Consider the following 21,403-nt stretch of genomic DNA (forward strand, 5'->3'; position numbering starts at 1 on the left):
CGATTTATAGAGCAAGGAGATGCCATTACTTTCGAACATGAGGTAATTCTTATAAATGATGGTTCTTTCTTCAAGGTGATCAAGCATCTATCCTGCCCCCCTCCCCCTTCCTTTCTCACTCAAGCTAGTTGATATGGGATCTTTCTTGCAATATTATACTATTAAAAATGTTTGTCTTTGTTTTCCATTGTTTTACAAAGTTTTTGATCAATTAAAGTTTCAGCTTTCAAATCAAATAGTTTAGTGCACTTGAACTATGGTATGATCGAGCTGAGACCTCTGGTTTTCTAAGTAAAGAGAAAGAAACTATAATGGTTCTATGAGCTAAGTATTTGTATTCAATCCATTTTTTTTTCAATTTGTTAATCATGTGGTATCTATTTCAAGTATGACTTGGAGTTCATTGCTCATGTCACTACCATATCTATCTAAGTAACCAGCTTAGGGGGTGTCTGTCAACAAAATTGGTTTTTTTTCTTAGAAAGAGGATGGAAGTTAATTGGTGTATTTTTTATTGTTTAATTCAATTATCATGGAACAATATTTATATGTGTATTTTTTTAATGAAGTGGTATAGACATATTTTATACAAGTTTTGTCTCAATATTATCTACATTTTATTATACGTTTGATAAAACACTTTTAAGAAATCTGAAACATCTTTAAAGGTGGCCAAAAGTGCCTTTAAAAATTAAAGAAAATATCTTTAGAGGTGGCCCAAAATGTTGCTAAAACATTTTGATTGAGATTATTCTTCTTCTTACATTACTTTTAGAGGCATATAAAGTTGCCTCAAAAACAATTAAAGGCATTCAAATGTGCCTTTAAATTGGGCTTTTAGAGGCAATTATAATTACCTCTATATAGGATTTTTAGTGTTAGTGAAATAGAGGCAGCCCTATGTGCCTCTAAAAGTCCAATTTAGAGGTGGATTGATGATCCACCTCTAATTCTCAACCAAGCGCCTCTAAAACATATAGTCATAGGGCTTTTAGAGGCACTCACTTGGCTGCCTCCTATTTGTTTTAGAAGAACTTTTTATGCCTTTAGAAGTAGTTATGACTGCCTCTATAGATAAATTTTCCAATAGTGTCTCACTAGCCATTTCCCAATGCAAAATAGTAATATCACACTATTGGAGAATAATTGTAAGTTTTGATATAATGTTAGTAAGTGTGTACCAAGTTGAAGTCTGAATTGAATCCCTACCACAAGCAATCAATATACTTCTTGGCAAAAGTTTCTTCCAAGATTTTGATTTTGATGGATTCTCAATCTTATCGCTATAAAACCAAAGACAAATCTGTGGAGATAAATTTGATATTTAGATTATTTTATCTAATTAATGAAAAATATTTTGTGTTTGGAAGAAACTGGTAAGAAACAAATCACTTGAATACTAATAATAACCTCCACAACTTGAGTGAACACTAGAAGAAAAAGAAGTTATATGAATATGTGGGATTGTAATGGACATAAAGAAAATAGTTGTTGCATTACAATTTGTACGATCAATCAAAAGAGGAAAAAGATTGGTCAAGAGAGAATCTTACCTACAAAGGCAAATGCATTAACATATTTACTATGTTTAATCAATATAATGAGACGTTACCTCCCCTCTATGTACAATTTCTCTACTGAGATTGGATTCTTTCAACACATCCATCTTTACTGCTAAATCTCCCCATTTTTCTAAACTCTTGCCAAATGATACAAACTTAATTGTTTATTTTTACTTCATCTAACTTATTTAATGTTTGCTCATGGTCGTGGGATGTAAAGTTATTTAGGCCTTAATTATTAAAAGATATTTGTATTGCTCCCATGTTAGATATAAATTCTAGTAACATGATAGTTATAACAACGATGGTTCTAGACATAATTAACATACACCAAATCTGAAATTTGCCTAGGTTGAATACCTCCACCAAGGTTAACAACACAAGTTGTAATTGTTGCAAGCAACTAGCTTTCAAAACATTGACTTATTGGGTGAGGCAAAAGAGTAGTTGATTCCTTGGGTTCTACCCAACCTGGCTTATTGGGGAATGGTGGGAGTTATTCTTGATGTATTTTTTCCTTATATATGAAGTTCCATTTTTAGTCTTGACTTAAATAATGGTCACATGGTAAACTGATATGAATGCACCCATAGTTTTAGTTGGGACCCATTCAAACACTGGTGATAGATTAGGGCTGTAAATGGATTGGATTCATAGAATTTTGAATCTGATCCGGTTATTGAAAACTTACACCCAATTCCAATCTGAAATCCAATCGGATTTAAAATCTAATTCAAATCCTAGTGAATTCAGATGCAAATTGCAAAATCCAAATCCAACCTAATTATACAAATACATCATTTGAATCTGAGATAATCAGATCGGCATAGTGATGATTTTTGTAACATTTGTGTGGAATGAAAACAAAATAAAAATTGATCATAAACATCAAACAAATGTCAATCTACTGTGGGAGAGATGAAACCTGTATGGTTCACTTCTCCCTTTCTACATTGGGAAATAACATGGAGATGGAAACAGAGATGATGACAACAACAAACTAGAAAGAATAAGACATAGGCACCCAAGGAAAATAAATATGAATGTATTCTCATATTTTATACTTACCTTATCAATGAAAAAGAGTATTATCTTTAGTTGGGGCCTGAGACCTAGTTGACCTTAATGGAGAATCGTCTAAATTAAGTAGTGAGAGAAAGAGATAGGGACTAGTTGTCCAAATGCAAGGAAAAGAAAGAAATTGAGTGGTGTGGTGATAGAATTCTCAATAGCTTCAGGGCTTTGAGAGTTGTTGAGAGCCATGAGAGAATAAGATCAGGATTGAGGCTAATGCTCTGATAGCATAAAGATGCAAAGTAATTTGAGAGAGGACTCGATTATGATGCCAGTATACAAAAGGGAGGTAAAAATTGATACAAGGAACATATACAACTAGGTTACATGTATAGTTGAGACAAGCACATGTAAGGCTGGCATCAAATTGAGCTCTAACTAATCGAATAGTTCAGGCTTAAATTCGATTAGGCTCATTTCGAGTTCAATTCTAATCGAGCTCAAATTGACTTCGAACCTTGGGGTAAGTTCGATTGGTTATTTGAGCTCGATCTTGACCAATAAAAAGTTTGGCTCAAAATTTCGTAAGCTTGACTTGATTAACACATCCATCCATCCATCCATCCATCCATCACATACATACAGCCATACATGCATATATACATACATACAGATACATATGTACATATATATTATATATATTATACTTTTATATTCTATACAATATAAAGAAAATACTATATATTATAAAAAAAATATCATATATATAATACACAAATATATTTATTTTCAAGATTTTGAGATGAACTCGAACTCATTGAATATTTAATCGAATCGAGCTCGAGCTGGAAAATATGGTTAGAATCATACTACGACAAGACATGTCAAGGTTCGGCTCGGCTCAGCTTGATTTCACCCCTGAGCACAAGGGAGATAAGGCCAACCACATGAGTTCTGTTATGAAGGAAGACTTCCCCTTCAAAGAGAACTCGTAAGTTAGGCAGGTTCCTAACAAAGCGAAGGGAGGATAACCATAAATTAAGCTTTAATGGTGGATGGAGTGGATCAAATTGTTAGGTAAGTTCCTCAAAAATTGAGTTAATGAGAGGGAATATGCTAATTAGGAGGGATCGCCAGAGTTCCAATTGCAAAGGGGGTAGCGCTCCATGGAAGAATGCAAGGATCGAGTTCCCTCCTTTTACAAGTGATAAATTCAATCCCTTGGACATAAAATATTTTGAGTATTACGAGACTCATGGTCATCAGTGACTCTCTATATAGATGCCTATTCATTGGGATGACAAAATCCATCCACTGGTATCAATGTTGCCACTTTTCACACCCGTAGGTGGCCTGAATGGACTTTACATAGGAATGTTTATAAAAAACGACAAACCCAAAAACCAAACCAAACTGAGCAAAATGAACCAAAAAACGCAGTTAACCCAATCGATCGGTTTGATTTCGGTTCAGTATTTCTGAAAAACAGAAGGACCGATATATGTATTTATATGTATATTACATATATTTTTAATATATCCTACATATTATTTATATATATATTATATAAATATATACATGTATTCTATTTATAATTATTTATTTGTATTTATCTATTCAAAATATATAATATATTATAAATAATATTATATGTTATTTATTATTTATAATATAATATTTTATATTTATTTATTTATAATAAATTTATAAATATCAAAAACCGAATAACCAAACCGATAAAAAACTGAAACCAATCAACCAGTTAACCGGTGGTATCGATTCAGTTTCGATTTGGGATATGGAAAAATTGGTAGGATTGGTTCAGTTTCAGAAAAAAAAAAAAAACCCTATGGTTTGATTAACCAAACCATGAGCAACCCTAATTTTACAGAGGCAATCCATACAAGGCTAGGGCCAACCGCCTTTGAAGGTTATCTTGAGTCAGTTTCCAAACTGAGACAAACCAAAATGGTTCAAAAATATCAACTAAAATTCAAGTAACTTACTATCAAGGTCCATGGGTGGCTAGACAAGGTTGTGGTACGATGCTTTGTAGAAGGCCTTAAGGAGAAAATCAGATTGGGGGTGAAGGCCCCCTAGCCAGCCAAGGGATGGCTACGGTTGGGGCCAAGATGTGGAAGCAAGATAAAATTCAATATGGGCATAACAATGCATAAGTTATCTGAGTAAATGCACTTGCCTAGGTAGGGGTGTCAATTGGACTGGATTTGGTCCAATCCGGTCCAGTCCAATGTGAATCCATTACAAATGAACCTGGTCCAATCCAGTCCAATGAATATTTTGGACCATTTTGGACCGGTCCAGAGATTGTTCAATCTGTTCAAATTCCTGTTAATTTAGATTGATTTCAACTCAAACCTGGTCCATTGACTACTATGTTCTTGTCTTCTATCAATGGATCAGATATTGGCTCAATCCAACATAAATTCATTATTGACGGACCAGGTCCAATCCAATATGTTATATTGGTTCGTCCAGTCTGTCTAAATTCAATGTCTTATTGGTCCATCCAATCCATCTAAATGGATTTTGATTTGGACAGAGTCCAACCCAAAACCGGTCCATTGACACCCCCATACCTAGGTAAATATTTCCTATGAAACATTTATTCGGGTAAGTGCATTTACCCATGTTCTTTTATTTCCCAGGTAAATAAGACAATGACCGTTTTAGCCATAAAAATCTTTTATTAAAAGGGACAATTTTGTCTCATCCAACTACTGGCAACTTTCCCCATGTGGGAAAGTTACTTTCCCACCTAGGAGATGGGGGTACCTAGAGAAAATAAATTTTCAGTGAACCTCAAATAAATCAATGAAAAGAACATGGGTTTCTTGGTCAATCGAAACCAAAATCCCATTGACCAACTTTCCCCCTTTCAAAATCCAAAAAAAAAAAGACCCTAAGAAATAAACTTGGGTGAAGATGTAAGCTTGTAGGATGTCTTTTCTTTTAAACCAAACACAGCTAAAAAGGCTGTGTTTGGTTTAAAATTCAACCCATGCCAAGGTTCAAAATATTGAAACATATCAATGTGCATCGACTATTATGCATCAATTTTTAGGATGACCAATATATTAAATTGAGCATTTACATGATTTCAATTATTTGAAACAATAATCAATGAAGTGAAAGGCCTTTGTCAGATTACCAAACAAAAAGTAAAAAGAAAAAAGAACGCTCAATATAAAATTTCAATACGCGAAATCTGTATATCAGGAATATCAACTAGTGATGTCAACGGATCAGTTTTGTATTGGATTCCATCCAAATCAAAATCAATTTAGATGGATTGGATGAACCAATAAGACATATTGAATTGGACCAGTCCAGTCTAGAGTATTTATTAGATTGGATTGGATCTGGTTCATCTGTAATGGATTTATATTGCGTTGGGTTGGACTGAATCAATATCCAATACATTGATAGAAGAGAAGTATACAGGTGTCAATAAACCATTTTGGACCGGGCCAAATTGGTCCAACATATTCATTGGATTGGATTGGACCTGGTCCATCTGTAATAGATTCATATTAGACCGGATTGGATTGGACCAAATCTGGTCCAATTGCACCCTATTATTGTTGATACATTGAACCTTAGCCCAGGCTACAAGTGTAAGAGCCGTTGACCTTCCATCTCCCAACAGATTGAAGACAATGGGGAAGCCTAATTGATGAAGCATAGGACCTCTATTTTGAGCCTAAGAGCCCAGCAATCTTTGTAGGCTCTCATAGATCCAATGTCACCATAGACTCTAGCATGAGTGTCAAAGGACATCTAGTGCCAGGGGTTTTCCATGTAGTGGCTTCTGTCGTCCCATGAGCCAAGATATCCAGAATGCCATGAAGCTGTATTTGGTAAAACCCCAAAAAGTCAGAAATAGGCTTAAGAAGCGGCAGTCAACTTTCCAGTGAGTCTACGTCACGCAGTTTCTCTAAAGTGGCTTGATGAACACAGCTCAATCGACCCAGAAGCCTACTTGGCCAAATGGGTTCTAACTGGACGAAGGGTTTCCATACTCATATAGACAGTGGCTCAATCAACTTGCTACCCACAAGACATTACAGCTTCGTATTTGGAATATCTGGTGGAAGCACGCTCATTGCATGCATTCGCATTTGACAACTGGCCCTGAATATCCAGCACACTGACCCGTTCATTGTACATGTGGCGGACGGAAATCAACTCAGTTGTGACGGAATTGGCTCATAAGATTCAGAATCATTTGTTTGTAGTGAACTGTCACCTTCTGGATTTCAGTGGTGCAATCCTAGGGATAGTGGCTTTGTGAACTTAGCCCTGTCATATACGACTGGAACCATTTGACCATCGACCTTGAACTGAATGGTCATCCCATCATTTGAGTGGGCATTTCTGTTATTATTTAGGGCTGACAATGGACTGGTTTTGGTCCAATCCGATCCAATCCAGCATGGGGGTGCATTATGAATAATCCAAATCCGGTGCGACCCAAATCCAACGAAAAAGAGAATTCAATCCAATTCATTTTAATGCAAATGGATCAAATTAGAGGTGATCCAATCCAAGCCGATTGAAATAACAAAAATCACATGAAATGCAGAAAATATAATAAATTTACAGAAAAATATAAAATTACTAAAAAAATATTGCAGGATGAACAAAAATGATAAAAATATAGAACAAAAATTGAAGGAAAAATATAAAAAATTGCAACAATTACCAAAAAAATTAAAGGTGATTGAAGGATCAAATTTTCATACTTGAATCAACTGCAATTATGGGAGTCTCATAAGTTAAAAGAAGCCTGCACTTGAGTATCTTAATCTTCTAGGTAATGGCCTAGAAGGCCCACTTCCAATCTTCATTGGCAATTTGCCTTATCTTTCAAGTGCTCGATGCATCTTAAACTCTTTAAAGGATCAATGAACAACGCATCTTAAACTCTATTAAAGGATCAATTAACAAATATAAGGGTCTGTTTGGTTCACAGTTAAAATCGGAATCGGAATGGTCCATTCCCATAGTATGTTTGTAGTATGTTTGGTTCATACAGGAACGGGAATGGAAATTGAAATCAGCATGAATAAGATTTCATTCCCAAAGAAGGGGCAGGGAATGGCCATTCCCTCAAATGGGGGAATGCCATTCCAGTAGGAATGGGGATAGGATTTCGATTCCACCCAACCAAACAGTTGGAATTGGAATAGCCATTCCGATTCTGATTCCGATTCCAGACCCCTGTTCCCGCGAACCAAACAGGGCCTAAATTTAATCATATCAAAAGAATAACAGAGATTAATCTTGTCTACAGCATCCAAGCAAAATCAAGGAAGCATCTCCATTCGATGCAAATATTTCAAATTTTGAATCAGGCTCGAAAATGATTTTCTTCTAGTTTCTTTGTTGAGCAAGCATGGCTTAGCTCCACACAAATATGCTTTCAGTTCTGCATCTAATATGCCAAAACCAGTCTCAAAGCAGCTTCCTGCAGCACATACAAATAAGCCCAAATGAAATCTGCAAACAGTGCCATTCAATTTTAAAGGGTTTGTTCTACAGGAGAAATATATATGCAAAGAAAATGGACTAATGGTGTATCATACACTCTTCTATCTTAAATGGAAGAAATAGTAACCGTGGAAACTAACTATAGAGTTTCCCTTTCAAGTCAATGTGGAAGCTAACCATAAGAACATATGTTTCACTTTCAGCAAAAGCAGAAGAAACAGTATCTGAATTTCTAAATCGAAGCAAGTCAACATAATGTATATATGCAGTTGTTGCTAGTAATATAGATGCCATTATGTTGTTAAGTATTGTTTGAAATGCCAAATACCATTCCTTAGCAGATCTTGGAAAAATTATGGCAGAATATCAAGCATGCCATCTCTGTCAACTAAGCTACAAGTTCCACAATTTAATGATGCCTCCTGTGAATCCATAACCTGAACAAACTTAAATCAGCTAGATGTCTTGGAATATGTACAAACCCAGAAATTCTCTTTTTCCTACCCAGTAATCAACAAGAGAACTTCAATAAGATTAAATAGTTGTTTGCATTAAATATGCTACAAGTTTACATAACTGCAAGAAAATGGAAATGTTTTTTAATTTCCATCAAATCAGTTGTCAACCTATGATGTGAACATTTGTTTGTTTGATCAATGGGTTTTGTCCCATGGATAGGCTGGAAGAATGTTTGATTGGTTTTGTGATGACTTTATCCCCCTTTCTCTTTACTCTTGTGGCAGATGTTCTTAGTAGGCTTATCTAAAGAGCAGAAAGGATTCAATTCTTCAAAGGGTGGAGTGTGGGAAGAGATAGTGTTGTAGTGTCTCACTTGCAGTTTGCTGATGACATTATTATTTTTTGTAGTGGGGAGAACAGGCAAGGATTTGAGAACCTAAAGTTGGTGGTGAGGTTATTTGAAAAAAATTTCAATTAAAGGTCAATTGGGGAAAGAGCATGGTGGCAAGTTTAAATACGGAAGAGGATGAATTAAATTCTTGGGTAGTAGCCTTAGGTTGTGTCTACAGTGAGTGGCCGTTGAAGAATCTAGGCCTACCCTTAGGAGCTAACCCTAAGACCAAATAGCTTATGGAATCCAGTGGTGGAGAAAATCAAGAAGAGATTGGTGATTTGGAAAAGTTCTTGGGGATAGGATAACTTTGATTAAATCCACTTTAGCTAACCTTCCTCCGTACTACTTCTCTATGTTTAGAATACCACAAGTGATTATTAGAAGAATTGAGAAGTTGATGAGGCATTTCCTTTGGAAAGCTGGAGAGGAAAGGATCACCTGATTAGATGGGACCTAGTGAGTAGAAGGAAATTGGAAGGGGGACTGGGATTAGATAATATGGTTGTGAAGATTCTCGGTGGAGTGTGATAAGTTGTGGCACAAAGTTGTGGTGACTATACATGGGCTCTCAAAGCATGGATGGGATGCTGATATCTTGCGTAGAGCCACCCTTGCTTCTCCTTAGAAGGGCATCCATAGCACTCTTCCCTTGTTTCTAAACCATATCAGGTATGACCTTTCATCAAGCAACAAGAATAAGTTCTGGGGAGACCTGTGACTTGAGAAGTCACCGCTGAAAGACATTTTTCCTTCTCTCTATACTATCTCTAACTTTAAAAATAAACTAATTTTGTTTCACCTTCTTCTGACCTTGGGTTTAATTGAAACTTGGGTTTTAGAAGGGGCGCTTAAAGGGATTCTGAAATTATTCCTAGTTCTAGTCTTCCAAGTTTGTTGGAAGGGGTGGCTCTTGATAGTTCCTAACTCTGCTGGGGATTGGCATGTTTGGGTTCCGACCTCTGCTGGTAGCTTTCTTGTAGTTCCTTCTTTGATGTGTTGGTTAGGATCACCGCCCCTCCCTTTTGGGTCATTTCCTGTGAAGGAAGTTTGGTGTGCTCCTAAGACATTTTTCCTTCCACATGACCCATTGAGAAATGAGAAATGTTGTGGTGACTTCTCTCTCAAGGAAGGCCGAGTTAGACCAATTGATGACTCCCAGATCAACAAATCCACTATTACAAGAAATTAAAAATGAAGCCCACAAAATCCCTAGTATGAGCAAACTTAGAGCTCAGCTAGCCTAGGACACTTCATTACACCTCGGGTATGTGGTGTATGGCCTAAATTTGCACTACAAGGGATGTTTGGTTCTACTAGCCAACTTGAAATTTATTCTAGAGTAATTGCAGTTGTTTTATTATACCCAGATGGGGGGTCATTCAGGAATCGCGAACTTATAAACAGGTGGCAACTCATTTTTACTAGTAGGAATGAAGAAGCAAATAGGTGTGTCACCAAAAGAGGCGTGCAACCCCATTGCTTGCAGGTCTACTTCAACCATTGTATATTTCCACAAGAGTTTGGAATGATGCATTGACGGATTTTATCAGCGGATTGCCAACATCCAGGGGAAAATAAGTAACAATGGTAGTCATGGACAGACTCCCCAAGTATGAACACTTTTCTAGGCTTCCACGTCCTTACAATGTCATGATGGTTGCTGAATTATTGTGAGCAAATTGGCCAAATTGCATGGCACTCTCAGGTTCATTGTTTCGGACCAAGACCCTGTTTTCCTGATTAACCTCAGAAAGGAGTATTTCTGACTTCAAGGAACATGGCTTCAGTGCAATAGGCATGGCACCTACAAGTTGGGCTTGCCATCCAGCTCCAAAATCCATCCAATATTCCATGTTTCCCTTCTCAAGCAACGCCTTGACTGAAACATAAATGGGGGTACTTTCTTTGCCTGACTTTGATGACAATGACACTTTAAGTCGAGCCCATGAAGATAATCGACTCCAGAAGAGTTAACAGGATAAAAGACCATTGAAGAAACCTTAGTTATTTGGATTAAACTGTTAGGGGTGGATGCAACTTGGGTGTCCTATCTCAATCTAAAGTAACTCCTTTGTCTCAACCTTGAGTAGGGCTGCAACTTGGGCTAGGTTAGCCCAAGCCCAATCCAATAAAGTGGGTTGGGTTGGATTGGCTGACAATCAGGTTAGGGTTGGGTCAAGTTTTGCCAACCCAAACCCGGCAGTATTATCACTACTGAACATATGCATTATAGTCCCACCACCTACTATAAATCAATTTGTCTTAACTCTTAAGCCCTAACCCTACCCTAATGACAAGATAGCATTAGTGATTTTCATTCCATAATTTTATGTTTACTGATGATGATTTCATGATTTTATATTTTCAATAGGAAATCTATCATAATTCATAGGTGCTTTTTTCTTTTTACTTTTGTACTAAAAGAGACAATAAAAACATCAAACAAGAAAATACCAATATATAGTCAATATATGGTCATAAAAGTTAAAGTTTAGGGTGTCTTAATCAGATATCAAGAGAATTTTAGAGATTTTATAAGATTTTAAGAGGTTGGGTTAGGATTAAGGGATTTTAGATTGGGTTACGTTTGGGTTGACTAGGTTGTGTTGGGTTAGGGTTAGGGTTGGGGGTTCAGAACCTTGAGTTGGGTTAGGGTTGACCATAAGCAAGGATTAAAATATTGATATGCACCGATACCCAACATGGGTATCACTGTGTATCAATATGGGCCAATACTCCTTTTTTGTTTGTTTTATTTTTATTTTTTTATTTTATAATAATGAGAGGGTGCCAGAAGAGGTCTGAGACCCTTTAAACTTTTGAAAATTTTTGTGTATTAGTGTATCCATTGCATCTGGATACACCAATACCAATACAATATGCCTGATATGGGGCGTGTCATATCAATACTTTAATCCTTGACCATAATCCAACCTAACCTGACCCGACTTACTCTCCTAAGCTTGAGGACAAGGTTGACCTCAAGAGGGGGGAGTCTTTAGACCTTACATGGCTATTGATAGCCAGCCAACAGTTTCGGGAGACCAGCCCACTACAGAGTTGAACCAAGGTGGCCCAACCTCAAAGTGATACCAGTTTGTAAACTCAAGATATTCGCATCAAGCAAGGCCATGAGTTTGGCATAAGCCTTGCTGCTGGAGGATGAGTTCACCCCCGAAGAGAACTCTTGAGTTAGGCAGGTTCCTAACAAAAACCTAATTGACAATTGGACAAGGTAAAATCATGAAAGGTTATATTGAACTTAAAAAAATTTTGGAATGGGTTGGGATGCTAGCCTAAAGATAGACAGGTATGGACTGGTTTCAGGAGCTGTCCAGCAGAGGGTTGGAGTGGCTAGTGAAGCTGTAGTAAGTTCTAGTGACCCACTCATTGTATCAACCCTCATTATACATGGATCTAATTATCCAAACCAAACCAATGGTAGATGTCAACTATCAATGATGTAGAGAAGAAAAAGGAGGAAAAACATACACTAGTATCCCCATTAACAACAACCACATAAACAGCTACCTGAATATCCATAACTTAAACTTAACAGTCAAAATAAATAACTATACCATCTCATATGATCAAAAGAAATATTATCAGTACTTATTAGAAAAAAGGATAATATTATCAGAATGAGAAGCTTATAACCACAGTAGATAGGCTTCAATAGTGAGAATAATTGTCATAGTTAAAAGGAAAAAGGGATTTTGAACAGCCTTCTTTGGGCACTAGGTACGTCTCTACCTAGCAAGAATGCTACCTCCCTACTTTTTTAAATATCCCCAACCTTTTACAATATTTGTTACAGTATGTATTGTGGCTATAATTAATACCAAAAATTAAAAAGAAATGATATTGTAGATACAATAAAGAGATAGGAAACAAACACAGATAATTCAGATATCAGGGGGGAGAATCTATAGATAAGATACCATTCTGCACAAAAGAATTACTCAAATGGAAAATTACCTCTTCTACAAGTAAGGGAAAAGAATGGCTTCAATGCAAGAATATAAATTCAACTTAGATGGCCCTCTTATCAACCATCATGGATTAGTTTGCCTCTGGTGGCATTACTTGTAGAAGCTCCACATTCAATTCAAAGGTAGCTCCAGGCTGCAAAATAATCTTTTATTTCATTTTACGTGCTTTTCAAGTATACTTCAAGATGTAATATGAATGTAGATTTTGAGAAGGCCCTCTATGAACAAGAAATACACTCTCAACTTAAATTTGTACGTTCTACCAAAATAAAAAACTTAATATATATCAGGGGAGAAAAAATCAAATTAGATGCACAAAAAGATGAAAAATGTAGGTGATCTGACACCACTGTTCATAGTATGGATGGTTTCTGACACCATTGCTCATGGTATGGACAGTTAGTTGCTGTGACACTGTAGAGAACACTTATGTGGGCCCCACAGCTATGGTGCCACTGTGTTCGTAGGGTAGAATGTGTTCTAGTCATCCTAGGGTTATCTGGGGATCAGTTGGTTATTTTAGTTGTTATTTATTTCAGTTTTATTTTGTTCTACTTGTTATGTAAATACTAAGGGCAGATCTGTCCTTTCCATGTAATGAGCATAACCTATAAATACTAAATAAAAGTGGCGGCGGCAGAACATTAAGATTCTGTCCCTCCTTTCAACCCTTGTGTTCTACTGCTCTCTCTTCTCTTTCTCCTCTCTTCTCAATACTTTTTCTTCTATTTTCGAACCTGAAATCTATTAGGGTTCAAGGCTATAGCAGTCTTGAATGTCTACTGACACCAATCCAGATCAGGGTATAATGGGAAACCACCAACAGTCCATATTTTTATACTTAACGAAATCAAACAATAACTAGGATTTACCGGAATTTCATTCATTCCCTTTTGTCCATATCCAGCCTCTGGAGGCACAATAACCGTCCTCTGCAGTGGAATCAATTATTAGAAAACTTAGTTACATAAAAAATATGGGTCAAATTGCACATTAAAAGTAAATATAGTTGCATTTAGAACTAGGAGGAAACTAAGAGGAAAACTAGTGAAATAGGAAATTAACTAAGAAATTCTCACCTTCCCTCCTACTTTCATCCCTTCAGTTATTGAATACACCGCTGCTGGAGGTTTCGGTGCAGCCTGGGCAGAAAAAAGACCATTTGGGTTGTCAACAAATTCACGCTTCCGTTCTTTTCCTGGAGGAGCTCCAACCTTGAATTCATATGGCTACTTAATCACAGAGAATGTCTATCAGCAATTATTGTTTACATAATATGACACATGTACATAAAGCACATAGAATATGTCTGTCAGCAATTTAACTGTGCCAGTATGAGCTTGTCTTACACCACTGGTCCCAAGCCTGGATAAAGGAGGAAAGTTGTGTCAGGTTAACAACTGTCACTAAAGCTTTTGCCAAACCCTTATATGGCCTTAAATAGAATGAATTGGTGTTGGTGCAACAGGATTCATGTATCCAACCCCATATAATTGGGATAAGGCATGGATGATGATAATACATGATCATTTAAATAAAGAAAGAAACATGTAGATAGTTAGCTACCATTACAGAGTGGAACATAAACATGTTTTTGAATGGCCTAGTGGTAGGAGCAATTGCAAGCTATTAGCTATCTTGTACCAAATGTCCTTACAAACAGATGGAGCAAGAGGGGCTAGTCCAAGTATTCAGCTCTCCACCTTCCAGCTATTTGACTTCACTCATCATCTAAGGTCCAGTTTTCTTCAGTCAAATCATGAATCCCATTCATTGTTTTATGGTCTTAGCCATCACCTCAACTTTTCTCTAAATGATGGGCCAAGGGGAACCAATCCTTTTCGGATCCCAAGCAATAGGCACAAAAAACAAGCCTGGGCCTATGGCCCTTCAGCTGGAAAGCAAAAAACTAGAGACATAATTTAGTCAAATTCTTTTTTTTTTTTTGGTGAAAAATTTTAGTCAAATTTTTTTACATCTTATAAATGTTTCCCAAAAAAGATAGATTCAGAATAAAAGAATATTACAGCCAATCTGACACTATGATTCTAACACTAGAGGAGAAAAAAAGGAGAAAAAGATGGGCCGAAAAGAAATTAACATGCATGTTTCACAAAACATTGCAAGAGACCAATAGATTGATAACCTGTGCAATAGTGCGGTTCCCAGCTAAGAGTTTAGATTCTCGACTTGAAACAGCTGTAATACCTCGATATATGCAGTCAAAATGGACCTAAGAATACAATTGGAGAAGAAGAATTTAAGGATGTATTCAATAACATTGGAAAAGCAAGGAACCAATTAACTTGGGGGAACAGAATATTCTCTACATCTATTATAGAAGAACCTGAACTGTAAATCCTTTCTCAGCTGTTGCACCCATCCCCTCAACAAGATCATAGTACTTCAGACCATCAGCTGTTTAACAAGTTCAGATTGTAATAGACTATTGTGTAAACAACAAGAATAATGTGCATGATGTAACACCAATATTAAACATCTTTCATACAGTACTGTTATTTTCCAATGGCATTGCTGTTACCATAAGATTATACATTGCATGCTGTTGATGTGTGGACAGTAAATCTTATCATTAAGGAGAGCAAGAAAAAATATAAAATGCTCTGCCCACTTTGATGATACACATCTAACCACAGTGTCAATCAAAAATCAAATGCAAACAAAGATAAAACCCAAACTTGCATGAAAATATCAAATGGATGCAGAAATAAATCTAGGCAAACGATCAAGTATCAGAGAACAAATTTTCATATGCGCTGCAGCACTTATAAGAAATTCTAGAGAAATCATGAATTTTGTCTGCAACTCTATGTGTATCCGTGTGTGTGGAGGGTGGCAGAGAGAGAAAGAGAGAACCACTGGTCTTGTAATCTTCAAGGGGGATGGCCTTTTTGTTCCGTCTCTCTCTAGCATGTGAAGGTGGAGAGAGTAAAATGAGGTTGAGTGGTAGAGCAGAGATCAGAAGAGTAGATCTTCTTGAAATGGGTAGTGGAAGAGCAACTTGATTTGAGCATAATTTTTGGTTTGCTGTTGCCTTTGAACATAGATGAAAATCAACCATGCTTTTGTCAATACTCTGCAAAGAATCAGCCATGGCTGTTAGACCAGCTGGTCCGTGAATTACTTATGATAATCACACCATACAGTCAAAGCAATGATTGACAGAAATTTTTTTATGACTATGATTGGTAGAATGTTAAAAGCTTAAACATTTAACTGACAAATCATGTAGTCAATTAGAGGGTAATGAAATATCAGATGGCAGTGAAAATGGTAGATAGCATAGCATAGCATAGACAGTAGATTCCTGTGTTAAAAACAATAAAATTTGGTACACAATCTTCATAAAGTTTGATGGAGCCTAGACCACGTAATAGAGAGTTGATTTACAAATTTAACCAAAAAGTCAAAATTCAAGTGTTCAACAGCCAAGAAAATGCCCATAGAGATGGTCTCGGGGGATTCCAGTATTTAATTAAAATTGTAATATGCTTGTACATGGCTAGGACCCATGTTCTAAGAGTAGCATTAGTTTTCTGCTATAAGCGTAAAACATGGTTAGAATGCTGCTTCAATTTGAAGAGTTCGACTCCAGAAAGTCGGAAACCATTAATTTCTGAAACTTCTTTTAAGGTTTAAGTAGGCATTATCCTTGTAAAGTAATAAATTAATTTAAGAGCAATTAGTCACCAGTTCTACGTATCAGAAAATCACAGTCCCTCACGCTTGCGGAAGAGTAGAGTTCAGAAAACTAAAAACAAAGAAAAGCCTAAGACATGGAACGCTAATTAGAATCAGAGAATCGAGGTTTCTAAAGAGAGCAGAGGCAGGTAATCAACATATTGGAAAATACATGGAGAGAAGGTGGGAAAAGATAAGGCCGAATGAAATAAATACAGAATACATGAAGACGAGAAAAGACAGAGGAGGAGATTAACAATACCTGGAAATAGTTGTTGAAGTTAATGGGGAGATTCTCCTTGAAATGGAAGCTAAGAGCTTTAGAACCTCCGCCATATCTGAGACTGAGAGTGGTTTTCATTTTCCTTTTGAAACGTTGCGGAGAAATCCTACAGAATTCCCCACCAGTTATCTCTGCGGAGAGTGAAGGCGTAGGCGGACGTCATCCGGGTCATGTCATGCCGCGACGTAGATCCAAAATGGATCGGGTCTACCCGAAAAAACCAAAGGACCGATCGCTTATATCGGTTTTGGTTCTTTTGACCCGATTAATAGTTGGGTCGGAACCGGTTCCGATTAATGGATCAGTCCACAGGGACTTTTATTAGATTTTTGGGTTTTATTTAAATTGGAGGGGGCACCGGAAAGCCTAACTCACATAGCAATCCTTAAAGCCAAACAAGAATAATAGTGGCATCAAACAAGAGCAAGCAGCTCAAATTCTATACGAGATCGAGCAATGGTGGATTGCTTACTGGAAATATGGGTGTCAATTGGAGTGATTTGGCTCAATTGATTCAGTCCAATGTGAGTCCATTACAAATGGACCAGACCTAATTCAATCAAATGAATATTTTGGACCAATCTAATTCAATGTCTGGACCGTCCAATCTGTTCAAATTTATTTTAATTTAAATCAATTCAAACCCAAATCTGATTCACTGATACCTATGTTCTTATCTTCTATCAATGAATTAAATATTGGCTCAATCCAACCCAATCCAATATGAATTTATTATGAATTGACTAGGTCCAATCCAATTCAATATATCTTGTTGGTCCATCCAATCTGTTCAAATTGATTTTGATTTGAATGGGGTCCAATCCAAAATCGATCCATTCACACACCCCTACCTGGAAATAGAACTTTGAAGAAATTGGCGCATTTTGTTGAATGCAAAGGCAATAATTAAGGGTTACATATTGCAAGCCACCCATTATATATAGTCTACTACAATATAGGATAAGAAATTAGAGTACCAAAATCTTTTGAAAGTTAGGCGCCAAAAGCTAGAGCCTAGAGGGGTAGTAATTGGCTTCGTATGTAAAAGATCATAAATTCAACACATTGATTTGCATATTTCAAACTAAAATTCACCCCAAGCAGATAGGATGAATCTTAGAGATTTTTATCAAAAATTCTCAGACCTAAAGAGGAAAATTTAATTCTCATACTTTTCATGAGAAAGACATCCACAAGAATGTGGTCAAAGATGGCCAAAATCTTCACCAAGAATTAGGCATTAGCCCTCAAATCGCACGAGAATGAGAGAAGAAAGCCCTTATAGAAATCTCTCTACTAAGATTTCCTCACAATTTTCTCTCAACGGGTCCGGCTAGGTAGAATTGGAACTAACTCCAACAGGACCCAACCAAACCCTATAGGGTATATAATTGTAGACACAGAACTGAACCGATTGGTTCTTAGGAAAATCAGATTTGATCCAATGGACCCCATTATAATAAATCTGTTAAAAATATTATTCATTTAATATATAATTTATTTAATGCATTATACATTTATAAATATGTATATATAATGATATATATGGCTAAGGTCGGATTTGAATCAATTATGGACTGGATATAACCTGTTCTAAATCAATAATAATTGAGACAACTGATCAGATTCAAAACTGGCCCATCGATACCAGATCCTGGAACTATAATCGGCTCAGTTGGTTTGGATTCATTGGGTCCAATTCATCTTTTTATTTTTATTTTTTATTTTTTGAGAAAAAGGCCTAGAGGCCAACAATTCATTAAGAGCTCTCAGAAGAGTCAGCAGGTACAATTTTCTTTAGTCGATCTAGGAGAAAAGGCAACCGAAAACTCCGGGTATGATCTTAAGATGTTGTTGCAGCTAATGAAGAGCGTTCTTACACTCCACGGAGGGATATTATAATCAAAGAAGCGCAGTCACCCTCGAATAGGGCATTGGTGATTGACTCCACATGAAATTGCAAATTGAAGACTTTCTAGTAAGGCACGTGCCTCAGATTCTAGGGAAGAGCACAAGCCAGAAGGAATAACACGAGCAAATATTAGCCCAAGTGTATTGGGCCCGACAATTAGCCCATCCATATCTTTATATTTAAACTTGGGTCTCAGGCAGACAATTAGACAATTAGAGATGCCAAACCGTACCATTAGACAATTAGAGAAAGTGAATAGCAGAAGTAAGGGGACCTTAGATTTTTCGATCAAATAAGAGAAAGTGAAACCCCCTTCATCATTCTCTTTGAGTTCTTGGAGGGAAAAAGAAATGAAAGAAATGTAATAATAAGGAGAGAAATCCTAGAGTTGGTCACTATGATCATCTAGGGGTGTTAATTGGACCGGATTTGGTCCAATCCAGTCTAGTTCAATATGAATTCATTACAAATGGGCCAGGTTCAATCCAATCTGGTGAATACTTTGGACTATTTTGAATCGTTCTAATTTGATGTTTGGACCATCTAAACTACTCAAATTGGTTTTAGTTTAGACATGGTTTTGAAAAACGGACCGGATTGGACAGTGGGACCAAAAAAATCGAGAATTGGTCAAGTAACTGATTTCGTTTCACCCTAAAACCACTTTTTGGAAAAAAAAAACATTGATTTGATCAACGACTTGTTGACCCAGGCAGTTGAATTGTCGACCTAGATAGTTATTAGTAAAGGTTAATTATATTGAAATTAAGATATTCAATGATATATTATTATGCAAAATAATCTACTTCCATTCAAAATTATAATTCATTTATATTCCATTTGAAAATAATAAAAATTAATCAGCCATAACAAAAATAATTTATTAAGTTACTTAAATAAAATAAAAATATTTGTCTGATTATTGTTATTGATAAAAATATTTTTATTAATATAAAAATAATAATTTAATTAATAAAAGGAATAAGATAAATAAAAAACTAATATCAATTTAAAATTAATATAATACTAATACAAAATTATTAAACAATTATTAGTTCTATTATTAAATTTTATTAATTTAAAACCAACTTAAGTTCCACTAAAAATAAAAATTTCTATGCTTAAATAAATTCAATTTTTACTAATTTTAAAAATTAATAAAAATATTCATTTTAAATATAGTTTAATTATTTTAAAATCAATTTAAATTCCATTTAAAAATAAGGAAAATTATAAAAACTTCTTTGGGTTTTCTAACAATCCTATGAAGCTCCCTAGTGTTTTGGCCTTAACAAAGCATTTCCTATTGTTTTTGAAAGAAGATGCAAATGCGTACCTTTTGTTAGCATTCCAAATAAAAAATGTTGATGTAATGCATTAATTTTACTTCACTTTAGCCTCTTTACCTCATTTTGTCCAAGAAGAGTAAGGAGAACTATTCTTTAAAAGTTTTCTGGAAAAATAAATTAGTAAAGGGTAAGGTTGCAACCTTAAATTATGTATGATAATGCATTAACATTGACAGGACTTTAATGTCTTTGTTATCGAAAAGTCAAGGGAAATGAGGTATTTGAACTTTTTTTTTTTAGAACTATAGGATAGGCCTTTGTTAGGGCCAAAACACAAGCATGGTTTATAGAATTGTTTTTAAAGGATTTTTTTTTTATAATTTTACTTAGAAATAATACAAAAATAATAATAAACCAATAAAATTTAATAAAAAAAAGTTATTTTTTCAAATTTATCTAGAGAATAGAAATTGGCCACTCTCACTAAAGTTCAACTTAAATTGTGATTGGATAAACTAGAAATAACCCAAAAATCTTATACTTGAATTGAACTTAGATGGACACTTATAAATATTATTGTAACGTCAACATGCAAATCATTATAGGGTTGAACGGTTCAACGGTTTGTTGACCTTTTCAACATTTTTTAAACAGAAAATGGATCATTCAGTCATGATCAACCATTTGGGTTAGTGATGGTTTAAATATGGGTGCTCAAATTCAGTTATCAAATCGAAAACCGAACCAAATCAAACAGAATAAGTCAATTTGGTTTGGCTATTTCAGTTTTCAGTTTGGTTTGGTTTTAAGATCTTAGAAATTTTGGTTTTTTATTTTTTAGTTCGGTTTGAGAAAAAAATTCAACCGAACTGAACTGAAAACATAATTAACCAAAATAATAAATACTTATACTTATATTTTAATTATAAATATTCATATTAATATTAACATTAATATATATTAAATTACTGTTTATATTAATAATAATAAATATTATATATTTTAATTATAAATGTTGATATATTTTAATAATACTTATTAATATAAATTAAAATACATTTATATTTTAGTTAACCAAATTAAAACTAAATTGAACCGATTTAAATTTGGTTTGGTTCAGTTTGATTTCAAGTCTAATTCAATTGGATTCGATTCATGAAAATTACCTAACCAAAATATCGATTTAATTCTATTTCTGAACCGAACCAACCGAATGAATACCCACTAATTTAAAAACATTGATCCCCATTTCGTTGGCCAGAAGTAATATATTTGCCTTCTT

At 35.4% G+C, this 21,403-nt stretch overlaps 1 protein-coding gene across 2 annotated transcripts; it reads right to left on the minus strand.

The window, feature by feature from the left end:
• Nucleotides 1-7,540: 7,540 nt before the first annotated feature.
• On the minus strand, nucleotides 7,541-17,075 carry LOC148852549 (FKBP-like peptidyl-prolyl cis-trans isomerase family protein). Of its 2 annotated transcripts, none has more exons than XM_088946006.1 (8): nucleotides 16,900-17,075; nucleotides 15,813-16,032; nucleotides 15,283-15,353; nucleotides 15,082-15,168; nucleotides 14,015-14,164; nucleotides 13,808-13,867; nucleotides 12,922-13,068; nucleotides 7,541-8,067 (listed from the first exon to the last, which is right to left on the minus strand). In XM_088946006.1, the coding sequence occupies exons 1-7, from the start codon at nucleotides 16,996-16,998 to the stop codon at nucleotides 13,006-13,008; spliced, it is 750 nt and encodes a 249-aa protein (XP_088802132.1). In that variant the 5' UTR covers nucleotides 16,999-17,075; the 3' UTR covers nucleotides 7,541-8,067; nucleotides 12,922-13,005. The 2 variants fall into 2 exon arrangements, with proteins under 2 accessions (XP_088802132.1, XP_088802133.1); XM_088946007.1 differs by having other exon boundaries at nucleotides 15,816-16,032; nucleotides 16,900-17,056.
• Nucleotides 17,076-21,403: the final 4,328 nt, after the last annotated feature.

The sequence above is a fragment of the Nelumbo lutea genome, chromosome 5 (genome assembly GCF_056320005.1).
Source record: "Nelumbo lutea isolate HS-2025 chromosome 5, American lotus-T2T, whole genome shotgun sequence".
In the NCBI taxonomy this organism is placed as follows: Eukaryota; Viridiplantae; Streptophyta; class Magnoliopsida; order Proteales; family Nelumbonaceae; genus Nelumbo; species Nelumbo lutea.

Bases quoted from the DNA above. Each gene is read 5' to 3' on its own strand.
- LOC148852549 (XM_088946006.1), bottom strand. From the start codon at position 16,998: ATGAAAACCACTCTCAGTCTCAGATATGGCGGAGGTTCTAAAGCTCTT. The intron at 14,165-15,081 runs GTTATCAATCTA...GTGATTAAGTAG, and splicing joins GGAACCGCACTATTGCACAG to CCATATGAATTCAAGGTTGG. The intron at 13,868-14,014 runs GTGAGAATTTCT...ATTCCACTGCAG, and splicing joins GGATGAAAGTAGGAGGGAAG to AGGACGGTTATTGTGCCTCC.